General features: G+C 43.1%; 1 protein-coding gene across 5 annotated transcripts; it reads left to right on the top strand.

Moving 5' to 3' along the window:
- Positions 1-5,735: 5,735 nt before the first annotated feature.
- LOC140521084 (mucin-16-like) lies at positions 5,736-16,345 on the top strand. 5 transcript variants are annotated; one of them, XM_072635793.1, is made up of 7 exons: positions 5,739-6,924; positions 7,897-8,024; positions 8,143-8,210; positions 8,645-8,814; positions 10,735-11,076; positions 12,728-12,807; positions 15,995-16,345. In XM_072635793.1, exons 2-6 carry the CDS (start codon positions 7,914-7,916, stop codon positions 12,796-12,798), a joined length of 762 nt encoding a protein of 253 aa, XP_072491894.1. In that variant the 5' UTR covers positions 5,739-6,924; positions 7,897-7,913; the 3' UTR covers positions 12,799-12,807; positions 15,995-16,345. The 5 variants fall into 5 exon arrangements, with proteins under 5 accessions (XP_072491863.1, XP_072491880.1, XP_072491889.1 ...); XM_072635771.1 differs by having other exon boundaries at positions 5,739-8,024; XM_072635779.1 differs by lacking the exons at positions 12,728-12,807; positions 15,995-16,345 and having other exon boundaries at positions 5,737-6,924; positions 10,735-11,935.
- The last annotated feature ends 1,343 nt before the right edge of the window (positions 16,346-17,688 follow it).

Below are 17,688 nucleotides of genomic sequence, written 5' to 3'. Positions count from 1 at the left end.
TGCACTGCCACAAATTCAGCATATTGACCCCTTCCACCTATGCAAGGACTTTCCAATATCCACCTAGTACTTGGCTTAGAGGCTACCGCTTTCCAGTGTATTCTGAGGCCCTAATATTCTGCTGCACCATCAGTAAACTCTTCCTTTCCCTTTTCTTCAGTTAATCCTTCTAATCCCTCATTCCATTTTGCCAAGGGTTATACCAACTTTTGCTATGGTTCGGAGGGTATATCATTTCCCTTAGTGGGTATGTTTGCTATTCATTCATAGAGGGTTGATTTAAATGTATTTTGAACATAGCATTTCCAATGACTTGTCCAATTCTTTGAGAAGCTGGTGTAATCATTACCCAGGTCTTGAATCCATTTGCCAGCATTAATGTTACCCCATGAGTCAAAGTCAGTTGTCCAGTCTCTACCAAAGCCCAACAGGCAGCTAACCACTGCTTTTCAAAAGGGGTGTATTGAATGCCAGAAGAAAGGAGTTTCCTAGACAAAAATCCAAAGGGCACATTTCAGACAGGTTGAATATGCCATAAATCAAGGCTCAATTGGATCGTGGTCTATGCTTCCACAAAAGCTTTACTTTGTTCAAGTGACCAAGTGCCAATTCAGTGTTTTTTATTGTAATCTTCTATAAGGGTTCAAATTTTGTTCTTGATGTGGTACATGATGTCCCCAATATCCAAATAATCCTTGAAACTTTTGGGCCTCTATCTTATTGGTGCAGATGGAAAAATTCTGAATCTCTTGTCAGGTTTGTGGGAGGTGTCAACCCCCTTTACCTTTATGTACCCCTCAAATTTTCCAAGTTCAGTTAGCTCTTGAAACTTTGCACAGTTAATTTCCAAATTTTATCCCCTGGAATCCTGTCCATGGTGCCAAATGAATCGCTAAGGCAGTGTTTACGGTACTGGGGGTAACTGTGAATATACTGGCATAGTTGTCAATTGCAAAGTGTAACAGATGCTCCATAGAGAAGCTAGAAAAAAAACATTGATTGGGACCTCAGAAAGCCACGTTCCCAAACCACCAAGCAACACCATGTATAGTAACAAAGAAGTCAATACACATGATGGCAAAGATGTTTTCGTTTAAATTACGATTATTCAGGTACAAAGGGCAAGCTTAGTATGCATTTCCTCAGGAGTGTCTTACTGTATTTTCCTAGCAGATGAGAGGCATAGGCAAGGGAGGTTGAGGAAATGGTAGGGGTACCTTGAAATGGATGTTATTGAGGCCAGGGATTACCAGTTTTCCTTCCATGACAAGATAAGAATAGATTTGTCAGTACATCTATTTGTTCGATGTGCCCAGAGTTCAGACATGGATATTTTTTCCTCTTCCACAATAGCTGGTGTAAACAGCCTGCAGCCTTTACCATTCAACTTCATCAGGACCAGCTTGTCCTACCAAGACCACATGGATCACCCTGGTTCTGCCTATTTGTGTTCCATCAAAAGGACCTTGCAGCAGCTGGTGAGATTTCTCAGTCCCTACCCTGACCTTGGGATGCTCTAATGGACAAAAGCATTGGTTCTGGAGAGATAGGACACTGGGTTCAAATACGTTGTCTGGTGCTTCTTGCCTGTGTTACCTTGGGCTAATTATCTAATCTCCCTGAGCCTCAGGTTTCCTCATCTGTGAAATTAGGATAGCAAAGTCAGAATAAACGAATGAATGAATGAGTCTTTCATAATCAAGTGCATACTGTGTGCTGGACAGTTTGCTAAGTACTGGGAATACAGATACAAGTGAAGAAGACCATCCAAGCCTTCAAGGAGCTTGAATTCTAAGGGGCCCGGAAGGGGTTGAAGACAGCACATTAAGGCAATGTGGAAAATCAGCAGATTATATATTCCAGATTGCATTGTGTCACAGTGTTTGAGAAATGTCCTAAGGCTCTGGTTCCGGGGATGATAAGGTGAAAGCTTATATTTCGGTGGCGATGATTGTGTTGGGGAGAGGTATGATAGAACGAGTCAGGAGCAGAGTGTAAGCAGTTTAGTATGTAGGCAAGTCAGAAGACAGCTTCTAAGGTGTTTGGGAGCTCCAGATTTATGATGTCAAGCCCCCTCCTCCTCCTCAATAGTCTACTCCATTCTTTGGGCGTCATCTTTACAAGGCCCATTTGTTCACTCACATTTTCCTTTCCTTGCAGCTGAATCCCTTCTCCTCGGGAAGCACACTAACTTCACTGAGGTGAGACCTGGGAAGCTAAGACTTGGAGGTCTAGGTTTCTGTCCTGGGGCTACACTCACATAAGTAGGGCTCACGGTAGACAATATACATATAAAGTCTCCACAAAGTGACCTTTTCCTGCATTTCCCCATTCCTCAGTTGTTTCATGCCTCTCTGTCTTGGCCATGGAGTGTCAGGAATGGAGATCTTTGTGTCTTCCACAGTGCTTTCTCCAGAACAGTTGTAGGTTTGTAGGTCCTCTCGGGGGCACTATCAACTATTATCCTGACGTCTCTGACGTCCCAGTTTCACTGCCCCAATACACAAGTCTCTGTCACCGCAGTCAGCACCAGTCTTAGGAGATTGTATCAAAATTTCCTTTCCTAGACCAATGACGTGTAGATCCATGACTAGGGTGGCTGTTGTATGCCACTGCTGGCAAGATCCTACCACACCCTTTCTGATCAGAGAGAAGTTTTCCTGCGAGCTGAACTACCAGACCTATGGCACCACCAGGCTGGGCGTGTATATTCTGAAGAATGACATCCTCTACCTAAATGGTGAGCTACCTAACTGAAGCAAGGTTTCGCACCCATGCCTTTTTTCTTTGTTCTAATCCCAACATTACCTCTTTTCTCATTTTCATTATGCTTTGGCCCCTCAGGCAGCCCAAACTTTCTTCTCATTCATCCCTTGTCGATACAATTGCACCAAAGTCATGTTACACATACCTAGTTCCCCAGAGAGTGGGTTCTGGCTTTTCTTCTTTTCAGTCAGTTTCAGTCACCAATCTCTGAGGAAGTAGCTGTTTGGTTCTACAGATTTCTAAACAACTTCAAGGAAGTCATACATCAAAGGAAGCAAATGTATAGATGACACAGAGTTGTTTGGTAGGTAGCTACCATACGGCAAAGAATCAGGATCTAGTAAGGACTCAACTCACTGGACAAACAGGCTGTTACATTTAACAAAATAAATTGAGTGAAGACGAATATAAGATTTTGGAATTAGGTTTCTTTCAATCAATGGATTGAGTTCAGAATGGAGGAGACATGGTTAGACAGCATTTTGTGGGGGTTCTCACATACTTCAAACTCCATAATGAATGACAAGTACAATGACAATGGCACAAGTTAGTTGAAAAGTATCGTGCATATATTTACAGAGACTCTTTTCACATGCAGAGCTTTAGAAGTGTTAGTCCTACCATGCTTTGGATGCATCAGAGTACATCTGAATACCGAGTTTAATCTCTCAGTTACAATTGAGGAGGGTGTTGGGCAGGGAGGGGCTCACTGAGGAACAGGGTGAAAATGGAGTGGACTTCCATTCAGGTCAAACCAATTATCTTTTGGATGGTTGTCTATTGAGTGTCATTCATTTTGCTGAGCTCATAAATTCAAATAGCATTTGAACTTAAGCAGCTTGCATGTATCCAGAAAGAGCAAAACATGAAATATATTTACAGCAAATACACGACCTCTCTTTCTAGTGGGGTACATCAAGAAAACGGTTCGAGGAGACAGGGTTTCAGGTGAACCAGTGAGAGGATGAGGGGTTCCTAGCAGTGGAAGTGAGGATGGACAGCTTTCCAGGGGTGTGTGAGCACTTATGTAAGGCCAGAAGATGGAATGTCAGGTACGGGTAAAATACAACAGCTAGAATGTATAGTGTATGACTGTGAGACATGTAAATGAAATGGATAGAGATCATTGGGCTTTAACTGGATTTGTTGTTGGCTTAAAATATGAAATAGGGACACTTCTATTTTATTCCATGGGTAATCTTAAAGAAGGCAGTCTGCAAATTTTAGACCAGTGAAGGTTCTTAAGGATGTGAGTGGCATGGCCAGACCGGGGCTTTGGGAACTTGAATTTAACAAGTGTGTGGAAGATGGTTGAAGTTTAGAGGGCAGAATCTGAGAGGCCAGTTTGTGGAGGCTATTGTGCTAGGCCATGCCAGCTAGTGGGGATGAGGACTTGAATGAAGGTAGTGTCTGGGTGAGTTAATGTGTGCGGTGCTGTAGAAATAGAATAGATGTTAATTTTGGAAACTGGAGGCAAGGGAGCAAGGCTGAGGGTGAGTGTTGTGAACCGGGTCACCATGGTGCCATCAGCAGCAATAGGTAGATGATGCTGAGATGTGGGTTTAGAAAGACATCTGAATCACCCTCTGGACAGGTTGTGTTTAAGATGAGTTTGCAACCTTTGTGTGGAAATGTCCAGTCATCGTGTCCCTCAAGAGAAGAATTAAATCATATAACGCTATGAAAGAGAGAGTCTGGAGGAGAAACGGTGTGATCAGCAGTGTCTGTATCATAGAAATTTCCAAAGGAATAAGGACTGCGTAAAAGTCACTGAATTTAGCGATGAAGAGATGATTGGTCAAACTCAGGGAGTTTCAGTTAAATGGTAGGATCAGAAGGCAGATTGCAAGAGGGTGAGAAGTGAGGAGGAGAGGGAGAAGCAGCTTTTTTCTCGATTGACTGTAAAAGGGAGAAGACATGTAGGAATAGGGGAAGGTGAGGACAGGATCAAGTGAAAGGTATTTTTCTCCCCTTAAGGGTGGAAGACATTTGTAGTAAGCAGAAGAGGAATTGGTTTGTCAAATGTTGCCATGCTAATGTTATGGACAGTATGGACAAATGGTGACTAGATGGCATCACAGCTAAGTAGTTGACAACTGGAAGAATGGCTGGACCCAAAGAATAGTCAGTAATTATTCCTGGAAGGAGGTGTGTAGTGAATTGTCCCAGGGATATTTCTTGGTCTCTGTGCTACCTAGGGAAGGAAAACAGCTAGAGAATAGGTAGAAAACACGTTTACTGATTTTACATCTAACCCCAAGGGTTTGAGATAGAACCAATAGATCTACTGGATGACAGATTTGGAATTCCAAATCTTAGGCTAGAATGGTGGGCTCAGATGTAGTAAGGTGAAATTTAATAGACATAGTAGAATTTTGCGTCTGTACTCTCAAAACCCTTTTATGAGTCCAAGATGGACAAGCAGAGGCTGGGAATTTCTGAACAAATATTGGGACATTTAATGGACTGAAGCTCAACATGGTTCAACAGTGTGATGTGTTAAATAACAAAGGTTAAGGAAAACCTTAGGGTACATGAAAGAGACAGAGTATTCAAGTGTCTTCAGGGAGTTAAAGGGCTGTCACAGGGAAATGTGCCTGGACTTGTTCTGCTTTGACCCAGAAGGTAGAACGAGCAATACAGTGTCACGTTACAAAGAAGCAAATATCCACTAGAAGTGAAGAAAAATTTCGTATCATGTGGTGGGATGGTCTACTTCAGGAAGGAGAAGGTTTGCCTTCCCTGAGGAATGTCAAATAAATGGTCGATCACCACTTCTTGGGGATGTGGTGGAGGGTATTCCTGGTCAGGTAAGGGTTGGACCAGGCCATGCCTGAGGTGTCGCATTTCTGTTCGTCCTTCATCCTGATGTGTTGATTTTCTCCTAGAAGTCAGAAGACTATGGAGAAGAGCCTGGTGACAATCCAAGGCAACCCATGGGAAAGTGTGCTGTTGTCTGTGTCTCTTTAGAGCAGAGGAGAGCAAGTCAAGATCCTTTGTTATGTTTGTCACGGTAGAGAGCTGACAGGTTCCCAGGAGAATTCTCTTGTCCCTTTGTTCAGCGATCACATCCTCCACATACGAAAAGACAGCAAGCTGAGCCACCAGGTCTTCTTTTCTCAATGTAGCCTCTCAAGTGTTCTTTGCCTTCTATTCCCAACTCCTTTGATATTTACATTCATTTTCTGTCCTTTGTTTCCCAGTTTGTCATGAACACCATCCATTTCAATTCATGAAAACTAAATGCCTTGTTTCACAGATATCCGTTGAGTCGCAAGCAATTGTGATTTCAGAAATGTCTTCACAAGGGGAGTTGGTGCTCAGAACCAGAACAGTGAAATTGGCATGACTTTCTCTCAAATCTGTGCCTCTGTAACTCACTTGAGCCTTGTTAGAAAGGACTCCTAGTATTAGAATCACCTACCTCAATATGGAATGACTTTCCTCTCACTGTAACTCTTTGGGCAGAGGGTGATTATCCTTTCTTTTCCCGGGGTTCTTTGGGAAGTCCTGTTTCGATGCCATCTAGGAGGCTTCCAAGGCTGAAATTCTATGTGGAAAAGTAGGATATCTCCCTCCTACTGGATCTTTCGGATAAGAGACATTGAATCAGACTCTGGGATTCTCATGTCCTCTCTCCAAGATTCCATGGTGAAAAGGTTGCCCTCACAGGACAATCCGGGTTATGGACATAATGTTCCATATGAAGCTCAGATGGAAAAATGTTCCTGGAGCAGGAATTACGTGTTGAGAATCTTCCTTGAGAGCTTCATTCTATTTCTGCCAGAGACATTACCAGCAGTGAAAATAACCTTAGCCCCTGAAAGCCGTTCTGTGGTTACTTAAACACCAGTCAAATGAGTTTGATGACAGTCATGTATTTACTTTGTCATTTCCTGCATAGAGAACCCAGAGATGGTGCCCAGTGTGGAATCATTCCTTCATCTCCTACTATATGCCAAGGAATGTACTATGTCCTCGGAATGCAAAGAATGACATAAAAATACTCAGTCCCTGCCCTTAAGGTGTTAGCCAACTTAACTTTCTCCCACTTTATGTCCTCATTTTAATAAGACTCTTCTTTTGCAGCTTCTGGGGTAGCCACTATAGCAACCTTCCCATATTCCGTGGGATCAACAGGACCTGAAGCCTACACAGGTAGAATTGTTAGGACTTTAGCGTTCTGGAAAGGGCTCAGTAGGCTTTTCAAAGTTCTGGAAAGAAGGAGAAAAGGAAGGGAACGTAGAGTTTCCAAACAAACCCTACTAACTCTATGATGCAGAGGCTGGGCAAGACAGGAGTGGGGATTTGGCATGACTTCTGAAGTCCCTTGTAAGCAATTCCAGAGAAGATTTAAATATCTGGTAATTTGCCAGAGAGATCCCTGCAGGCACGTGGCACAAATTGTTGCATCTCATGCCAAAGATGAGGAAAAAGAAAGGCCCTCGAACAGCCCCCCACCTTGTCTGACCAGAGTTAGCATTTGCCCAGAACCTGGTACCTCTTGTGATAATTCAGCTTCATGTTGAACTTCATTCTCTTCGAGATTGTGGGTCCCCACATAGTCATCTGGACATAGCTTGGGAGCTCTTTGAAAGCAGGGCCTTCTTTTGCTTCTGTTGGTATGTCTAGCACTTATTACAATGCATTGTATATGGCAAATGATGAATAAGTGCTTTCCTGATCAATCTTGACCAAATCAAGCAGAACCCTTTTCCCATCCAACGAACTTCTCTTGGTTCTCTAGTTTCTCAGTTGTGGTTCTATCAACGGTTTTCTTTCACCTTGATTTAGTTTGAGCTCCTTTGTCAACCACTTTTGCTCCAGGAACATCTTCCAGTCCATTACCATTCCTTAGCACCAGCCTTACCACTTACCAAAGTGCTAGCATCTCGGGATCCTTTGGTGGACTGTCTTTACGGATTTTGTCATTAGATTAGGACTTGAAGAAAAGCTGAATAAAGCGGAACTGGGAGAGTGAGAAATCGTACCTACCCAGAGATATCAGTGCAGCCAGGTTAATGGGTTTCCCTTGCAGAAAGGAATAGAATAGGAACTGGGTGACCTTGGGCATGCTAGTAGAGTGGATAATGCTCACACACAGATGTTCCTCTCTGACTCATATTTCAGTTAGTGGCACGTCCAGCATGGAATCTCTTGTTGCAAACTTTACCGTTACGAACTTCATCTGCTCAGAAGATATGGGGCAGCCCAGTTCTGACACATTCAACTCTGCTGAGAATGTCATGCAACACATGGTTAGTCTTCCCCATATCCGACCCCATCCACCAACTACACAGCTGATTTCCCCATTCCTTGACTGGGATCCATCTTCTCTTACCCCAAGTTTACTTGACTCTTTCCTTGCTTTGCCAGATTGGCCTCTTGTTTAGGGAAACTACCATTGGGCCCTATTTCCCTGAATGCAAGGTGACTTCTTTGAGGTAAGAATTGTAACACTTTCCGCACACCCTTGAGGATAAACCTCTAATGGACTGCTATATGTAAAAGATAGTCAACTCGATTATACACTTACCTTTAGTCTCATTTTCTCTATGTTCAAATTCCCAAACAACTTTATCCCAGTGCCTCTAATCCCAGAAAGTGCAGGAAATAAAAGTGCATTCATTCATAAGTACTGATTTGTAAGAAACAGTCTAATGTCAAAAATGTCTTCTCCAGTTGCGGTCCTACGGCTTCTCACCACTGCTACCCAGACAGGTAATGCTAGCTCACCGACCATTCCAAGGCCACTGTCAGCCTTTCTCAGGTCACTTCTGGCATATATTTAAGCCCCTCTCTACCCAGAATCCCAACACATTTCTCAGCACCAATTTCACAGATGTTCATATCACCTCCCATTGTTGTTTTTATCTAGAGCTATGATGAATGGATTTGCAACCAGAGTGGATTTCCTGTGTACCCATCGCGTTGTCCCTGTCAAGCCTGTCGTGGACAGTGAAGTGTACTGGGAGATGAGCAGGGAAACACATGGCATTACCATTCTGTGCCTCTTCACCCTGGCCAAGGACAGTCATTACCTTGATGGTGAGCTACCTAACTGAGCCATCATCTTGGCCACTGTCCCGACCAGTCTTCTGATATAACCTCAGTATTATTTTCTCTTCATTTTAAGCCTTATTCTTTTATCCCTTATTCCACCCCTGCCCAGAATCCTTTATTCCAATGTCCCATTTTTTCATCCAGGTCCAAAAGATAGAACCTACGTATAACTGAGTTGCTAGACTGCCCACTACTTGGTGCCATCTCTGGTGTTATCTGTGGTAGCTGGAGATAATTGTTGTTCTGTCCATTTTTTGGTCTTTGCAAATGCAAACTTTGAAGTAATTCTTTGGTTGGAGACTAGAGGTCAGCAAGGAGAAGGATGGATGAGGTGAAGTAAGGAAGGATAAGTATCTAAGAGTAGGATGGAATCAGGAGGACAAAAGGTTTCCACCTACGACAATGATGGCTCTGTTCCAATCAAGTGAAATTTAATAAGAATTGACATGTACTGAAGTGGAAGAAAGTGGATTTGAAGGAAGAGGGCCTGGGTTCTACTCCTAACTTTCTAATTCCTCTCAGTTTGACAGCTGACTAACAAATTACCCTAGATGAGCCTCAGCTGTGTCTTCTGTAAATTATAATGTTGGCCCAGATGTGGTCTTGGCCAGGTCTCAATATGTGATTCTGATTCAAACGGCTCTTTAGTGCTTTTGAAATCCAATCCACTTCTATATTAATGAAACAGAAGTATATAGTTTTGGGGAGACAGAACTCTATAACAAGTCATTGGAAAGTGACCTTGGAGATTATCTTGAGAGTAAGCTTAATAAGAGCCATCAAAGTGACAGGGCATGCATGCCAAAAACCCCAACAGAGACACACTGGTGTGCTAATATGTCTCTTGGTCTTCCTTGAGGGTGGAAATTCCCTCCCGGGAGGCAAAGTGCTAGCTGTCCAAAACCTATCATTTTAAGGACTTTCCTGAGCCTGAGACGTTAAGTGATTTGACAGGATCAGAGCATTCATTCAGTTTTAAGGGATGGGTTCTGATTTCAGAACTTCTGAATTCTGAATAGCCATTTCAAACCAGTTTGCCATATGATTTCTTGTCACAATTCTGTCTGCATTTAGCTGACTACAAGGAATCGTAGTTGAATCTACAACAACAGAAGTGTAGTAGCTTGAAAGGAGGGAGGTGACAGTTCTATCTTCCTCTGCCTTTACAAGTTGAAGCTAGTTCATTTTGAGGAGCCCCAGGATGGCGAGGCATCATGAAAGTATGGGGTAAAGGCAGAGAGGCAGTGCAGTAGCTAGTGTCCTGATCCTAGAGCCAGGGAAAACCGAGTTCCAGTCTTGCCTGACAAGCTCACTGGCTGTGTGACATAGGGACGTCACTTAAGGGAACAGCTTTCATGCTCCATTTGCTCGTCTGAAAAATGGGGATAATCATAGTAATACCAATCTCAAAATTCGACAGTGAGGAGAAATGGGACCACATTTCTAAAGTACTGTGAAAACCTTAAATCATCTTGCAGAGATATACTACTGATGATGATGGCGACAGCTAGAAAGAACTGTTCATGTTTAGCCAGGAGACATCATGATCACATTCTTTGATTTTTCAGGAGCCTATCATGAGCAAGAGGTTTTCATTCTGCTGAATCCCATAAGGCAGAATTAGGAGCAATGAATGATTGCTGAGGCCAGAGAAGAAAATGGGGGGTCCGGTACAAGTCGACATTTGCTCCCACAGGAAATCACATAAAGATACAACCCTGTTTTGTCTCTCACCCTTCCTGGCTGGGTCTCAGACAAAAGCGTGAGTTAGGCAGTGCAAGGGAGGATTCTCTCTTTCTCCAGGATGCAAATCCCTTGGTTCCTCAGGGGTGATAAACTAAGGCCTTACTTCAGCTGAGTCTCTAAGTAACTCTCTTGCTTGACTGTCCATCCTTTGTTTTCCAGGTTACAAGGAAGAAAGCATGGTCCAATCTACTGAGGTTTTGTGGAGTCCTCTCATGCTACCTCCCTGGGCTACAGGGAAGAAGACCTCCTCAATTCACCCCAGGGCTGTGGCCTTGGAAGGAGAAGGCCACAGTGCGATGAGCAATTGGGTCCCCATCTGTGCCAGGCCCTTGACTGAATGTGCTCTTCATCAGATGCCCTTCGTGAGGGTCAACTGGAACTGCAGCTTCTCCTCCAACCTGGGTTCGAACTCCATTGGACAAGGTTTTCTGGACGGGACCAGGAAGACCACAGGCCACTGCCCCAGGGGCCTATTCAAGCTGGATAACCTCCACATGACAAGTAGGGAAAATAGAATCGAGTCAGGGTGGGGAAACTGCAGTGGGAAGAGGAGATGGGAAGGGGCCTTGAGGCAGAAGGAAAGCTTAGGAGGCTTGGAATCCAGCAATTGGGGGTGAAATTAAGACTGATGATTCTGAAACACTGCAGAGCAAGGAAGTTCCCTACAACAGAACGCATAACAGGTTAACAACAGGAAGGTTCTTAGGACCTACAATGTCAGGACTTGGAAAGCCTTTAGAATTGAGATTGTCAGAGTTTTGGGTGCAGCACACAGAAGCCAAGATGTCGGTGCTGGGAGGGCCCTTAGAAGCCAGGATGTCGGACATTGGAGAGCAGTATTAACATACAGAATGGAGAAGGTTTGATCTGGGAAGGGCCTCAGAGCTTCCAACCCTATAAATTTGAGATTGAGCAAAGTCAGATCCAGGGAACAGACTTGAATTTGCCCAAAGTCACTGAAAGTTAGTGTCAGAGGTGAGAAAAAACAATTCCAATGCCAGACCATCCCTACACTCTCCCAAACCCAAGCAAGGAGCTGACAGGGGTCTCTTTTCAGGGCAGAAACTTATGACCTTTGCAAATGCCTTCTGAGAGCCCCAGTCATGAGGGCCTCCCTGAGGACAAAGGGAGTCCTCCAAAGAGCCACAAGACACACAAACCTTGTTGCCATTTACCCCTTCAGGCTGCTCCTCCCATCTTTTCCTCTGTGGATCTTCAAACCTCTTTCACTTAGAAAACATTTATTAGCATCTCAAATGAGATATTATTTCTGAAGTAATTATTATGTAACATGTACTTAAGTGAATGCTTGTTCCTTTTTAAAAAAAAAAAAATTAATGAATATTTTGTTGGATGGTAAGTTCCCAATTGTCTCCCTTCTTCCCCACCACCGCGTAGAGAAAGCCACAGACAGATGGATAGAAATATACAAACTATGCCATGCATTCTTCGTTCATTCTTTCCTCTAGCCCCTCCTCCTCCCTCCACACTCTGCTCTTCCTTTCACTCCCATCCCTTCCACTCCCTTCCTCTCTTCTGCAGAGGTTCATGCATGGCATTTCATAGACACGGAGAACTCCTTTTAGGGAACTCATGTTTCCAGTGCACACCCATACATACTTTTATCTTAATATCTTCGAGAGTGACATTGAGAGGCAAAGTGATTTGCCCAGGGTCAAGGAGACAACATGTGCCCGAAGCCACTGGACTTGTAGTTATATCTTCCTGTCTCCGAATTCAGCTATCTACCCTCTTCTCCACATTTCCTCTCAAGGGCATAATGGAGGAGATAAGATTCGAGACTGGACCTGTGATTTCCTGTGTGAACGCAGCACTTGGAGGAAAAGCTTCCTTTAACAGAACAGATTTTAAATTCACTTGAGACTTAGGAGAGTTGGAGAGTTGGCTGTGGATAAGACAGACTTGCATTAGCAATGCAATAGATCTGAGTGTGACAGACAACTCTGTGAGAACCTAGTGGATTGACTTTTCGTGGCTCTTGGACTTGAAGAGAAAGTGATATTGGAGCTGGGCTTCCACATCTTGTGTGCCTGTTACATGTGGGGGCTAATCCTGTTGGGAACGCTCCACACACTGTGCTGTCCTCACATCCCTATGATGGCCCCTTAGCATCATCTCTGTTTCTCCCCAGACATGCCCTACTGGACCATCAGCTTTTTCGGCCTGGCACTACTCCTGGTGCTCCTGGTTAACCTTATGTGATACTTCACAGTAAGAGAAACTGGGGAACCCCTAAGAGCCTGTTAGTACTGTGTGCATGTGTGTGTGTGTGTGTGTGTGTGTGTGAAAGTGAGAGAGAGAGAGAGAGTAAGGGAGGGAGGGAGGGAGAGAGGGAGAGAGACTTTGTGGTTGCACAGTGGAAAGACGATTGTGGTATCTGGAGCCAAAAGACCTGTGTTCAAATCCTCATCAAGTATGTCACCATCATCAAGCGCCCCCCCCCCCCCCCCATGGGTAAGACTCAATCTTACAACCCAAAATCACTTGGTCACTTCTCTTCTTTTCCGAATTGTTGGATTGTTTTTGAATTCTTTTAATTGGCATATTTTTCATTATGAGGGAAGGTGAACACAGGAAAAGACTTTCAGGTTTTAGAACTTCTAAAAAGTTTTTAATTCGATGGTGAGGAAAGAGAAATATGAACAAGGGTGAGTACTGTGGCTCAGTTTGGACGATCTTATTGAGAGCCAAGAGGCAGTCCCTATTATTCCAGTTTTGTTGTTGTTGTTTTTTTTTTTTACCAAGGAGAATTCTCTTTGTAGTAAAATCGCTGTTTAAGAAGGTGATACCTGAGTTAAAAAAAGGCACCTAACTGAGATGAGTTCCAGGGCACCAAGCACAGTGGATACTGAGAGAAATGAGGCAGATGCCATTGGAGAAGCCAGAATCAGCCATTTGGGGAAAATGGTGTGGCATGGAAGAGGATCAAAGGAGGGCGAATGTCCTCATCTTCAAAAAAGGGAAGAGAAAAAAATCTGCACATGGAGAATAAGGAGCTTGATTTCTGTTACTGAAAAGTTAAACATTAGGTTATGAAAGGTTTGGGTAGCAAAGTGATAGAAAAACAGGTCGTAGGCCTGGTGCTAGCGTTCCCAATGTCACCCCCCCCCCCCCAGCTCATTTCATCTCCCATGTTCTCCATGTGTTTAGATTGCTCAGTATGGCAAATGCTGCGGTTATCATTTAACAAGATTTTTGCAAATGATATGACCGAGTTTCCCGTGCAGTCTTTTCCAAAATAAGAGTGATGTGGGCTAGCAAGTAAAAGGATCTGGTGGATGTAGAATGAGAGGAAGGATCAGTCCCAAACCGTAGTCGGTCCTTCACCTTTCAGTATCAGCATGAAAATTGGTTTCTGGCAGAGCACCATAAGGATCTGGATGTGACCTGGATCTAAAGTTTTTCTAAGTGACGTCAGTGAAGGCTAAGACTGAATGCTTTTCAAAAAGAGCTAACCATTTTAGTAGTCAGGATTACAAAAGATCTAAAAGGCAACAAGTGTTAGGTCGATTCTCATAGGAAGAAACTGGTGTCTCTTTGATTGTGTATTACACAAGCTTCAATAAATATAACTATGTCGGTCACATTAATTTAGAAATAGTGAAGAAGAGGATTGCACAGGAAACCGAGAATCTCTTACATATAGTTTTGGTCATTTCAAAGTAGATACTTAATTTATACGAACCCCATAGAATTATTTGTCTATGTCCCCTTTCTGAACTTGGTTCTGTTCTTGCTGGATATTTTAAAATGTGATTTTTAAACTCTTTCTTCCATCAGGCTATTATGGGTACCCATCCATCTCAAGTAATCATCTCCTTCCCTCTTTTCCTCCCCAAGAAATGAAATCTGCCACCCTTCTAAGAGACAAATAAAATTGGGGGTTGGGATGCAAACATGTGTCATCTCTAAAGATAGTTTGCTTCTGCTCTTGTACTCTCTACCAACAGGATGTTGGCCTGGTTCACTAATCGTCTTCTGGAGAAGTGAAGACCTCAGAATACTTTTCCTTTACATCATTTTTGCCATTGAATATGAGTGTGCTTTACTCCATCTGCTCATTTGTTTCCCTAAATTTTTCTTAATGACTTTTATAATTCCATACTATTCATTTACGTTCACATACCACAATTTTTCAGCCATCTTCTCATTGCTGGACATGCTGTCGGCCTTCAGTTCTTTGCCTTAGCAAAAAGTGCTGCCATATTTTTGCATATTTCAATCTGTGGAGTATGAAATAATTGACTGAGAATGAAATAATCAAAGATCAAAAATCAGCTTCACTACTAACCTCTAGGGGAAGGTATGATGAGAGAGTGATGTAGTTGAAAGAATCTGGGCTTTTAGGGCTCTCCAGCTCCAGTTGAGTCAGTAGTGTAATATGGCATCCAAGAGAGTTAGAGCGGTCTTTGCTGCAGTAAGAAAATAATGTGGCCAGGCCTAGGAGGGCAATAGCGCACATGCCAGGGCTAAGGTGAAGCTCATTGGTAAGTTGGAATGTTCAGTGACAATGACCAAGTTTCTTCAGGCCTGGCCACCTGATCTGGAGGAGGACAAGGGCCGGATGAGCCCGGTAAAAAGGATATTTGCAGGAATTATGTCTGTTTTCAAGTCTTTGAAAGGCAGTCACAAGAAAAGGATCTAAACTCCATGTAGCAGAATCCCAAACAAAGGAATTAGCAAAGTCATCACACTTCAAGCTGGAAGAGATGGAGAGTTCTCCATCCCAGCAGAGATTTGGGCAGAAGCTAGCTGACAGGCCCTGAGGGAATGCAGAGTTAGGCCTATTGCTTGCTGTTCAAGGGTGTGTTGGCCTGTGTGTATGCTGAGGTCTTCAGAACTCAGAGCTTCTTGGTGGTTTCCCAGAGATGATTTGTGATTGGTGTATTGTTTGTCGGCTGTCTGTTGACAGATCACCTTTGATCCCTTAGGGGGTGAGTGTTTCCTTTGAATATTTGTATCATTTAAAAATGTTATATTCCATTAGATTGCACTTCCTGAGAGTATTTTGTCTCTGCAGTTTTTCTTTGAGTTCCGGTTATTTGTGACGTGTAAGGGTGTAGGGGTGTGAAGTGTGAGGTTTTTATGTTCTACCATATCATCTTCTCAACACATGAAAAATCTTGATGTATCATCTCAATTTCATCTCACTTTCTTTCAAAATGGTTAACCTTTTGACCTTGCAGAAACTTATGTTGATATATCCTCTTAAGGTTGGGAAGCCAAGTTTCTTTTTATCCACATTCCGTTGTTCATGAGAGGTTTTGGTTTGCCTTGAAGGCAATATTTTAATGTACATGTATAATTTGTAGAAACTTACGATACCTCTTTCTGCTCCTCCTGGATTCCATTCTTTTGATACAGTATTTATTCCTTTGACCTCTTTCTTCTCTTAAAGCCAAGTAATGGCTAGGATTCCGCAACAAATGAAAGAACACAGGATCACAACGTAGGAATCGATGGCTTCGTGGACGCCTAGATGGAAAGTCACTTAAAGGACACTCAGTTACCTGCCTTTGTGTTCCCTCTAGGGGTCACAAACACTCCAGCATTAACCCAAAGGAAGAGAACCAGCCTGTCCACACCTATTCAGTATTGGAAGAATGACTCTGGGCCTTTATAAACTTTATTATCCTGAAAAGAAGAAAACATTTGTACTGGATATTTTAATTTATTTTAAAATACATACGTCCTGTAGTTGGATGAGTATAACTAGTAAAAATAAAACCATGTAATTGTTACAAAATAACCTCATGTCTTTTTCAATTTACTTCGATTGTCCTTTTTTGTTCTTCTGTCTCCTTGCCATATTTATGTCTGCTCTTAGAGAATTTTGTATATAGATTATTTAGAGAAGCAGAGCAGTGTAGGTCTGGCTTTTCGAAAAATGATTTTTTTTTTGTCTGTATATTTGCAACACAAATGTGACTCTGTGAAATGTTTTGAGCCTTTTTCCAACAGCATTCTGGCTTAGCTTTTTTACAAAGTGGACAGTGCTTCTCCTTCTTTAGGAGCAACCACCCTCACCCAGGCTCAAGCACCAAAAGTTCCCAAGTGAAGCATGGGGGACCTGTCACCAGAGGGTCCATAAAGTCCTGAGGTCCCCTCCGAATCAGAGAAAAAAGAAGCCAATTGGCAGGATGAGGGTGATGCATAGGAGGGAGGAAGAGAAAGGAAAGGGAGAGCTGGGCAAAGCATGGCGAGGGGTCGTATAGGGCGCTATAGCTTGGCTAGTTTCCAGTTTGGGTTACTGGATTCTTCTGCCCTTGGCAGGCTGTTCAGAGATGAGATAAGAAGGATCTCCACTGCCACCTTTGGCTGTAACAGTCTGAGGTTTAGACCTCAAATTGACATCAGGTCAGTCTTACCCAGCCACATGAAACCATTGTATCCAAGGAGAGAAACACGGTCCCTGCAGACTGCACTCATAAGCATGTTAGGTCGACTTGCCAAAACAAACTTTGGCATTTTAGTCTCTGTCCTGCTCAGGAATCATTGTTTCTGGTGCAGATGAAGGGGAATGTATTAAGACACTAGCATCAGTGCAGAATTCTGGCTGTCTTCTTTGATCTAGGTCCTCTTGAACCCTAGAATAACATATTAACAAAGCGGCCAGCCCGAATAAGCCACACTTCACCTCCTCACACCATTCTACCCAAACTCAACATCATGAGAAAGCTCGATCAGGAGGGTAGCGGCCTGGGAAATTTGTGATTTGTTATGGTTAATTTCCAAAAAAAATCCCTTAGAAAAACAGTTGCAGTAGTTAGTGGGAGATTTTTGTATTGGTTTGTGTGGGAATTTCGTTTTCTAAGAACATCGACGATATCATTGAAATGATGACATGTTTTACACTTGGCTTTGTTTTGAGTCAGCTGTGCAAGCTCACCAACATCACTTTGTCTTCCAGAGCCATCTGTGTCCCTTTCATTCTGATCTCTCCTTTGACTCTGTCCCTCCTCAAAGCTGTTTGCTTCTGATCACCCCTCCCTAGTCTTCCCTGTCTTCTATCATGTCCCCCCCTCTTAGGCCCTTAAACTATGGAGCTCCTGGAGAACAAGGACAGTTTGTGTCTCTTTCTTTGCATTCGCA

This window comes from Notamacropus eugenii, chromosome 1 (assembly GCF_028372415.1).
Source record: "Notamacropus eugenii isolate mMacEug1 chromosome 1, mMacEug1.pri_v2, whole genome shotgun sequence".
In the NCBI taxonomy this organism is placed as follows: Eukaryota; Metazoa; Chordata; class Mammalia; order Diprotodontia; family Macropodidae; genus Notamacropus; species Notamacropus eugenii.
The sequence above is the reverse complement of the archived record's forward strand: the minus strand, read 5'-3'. Positions and strand labels throughout refer to the sequence as shown.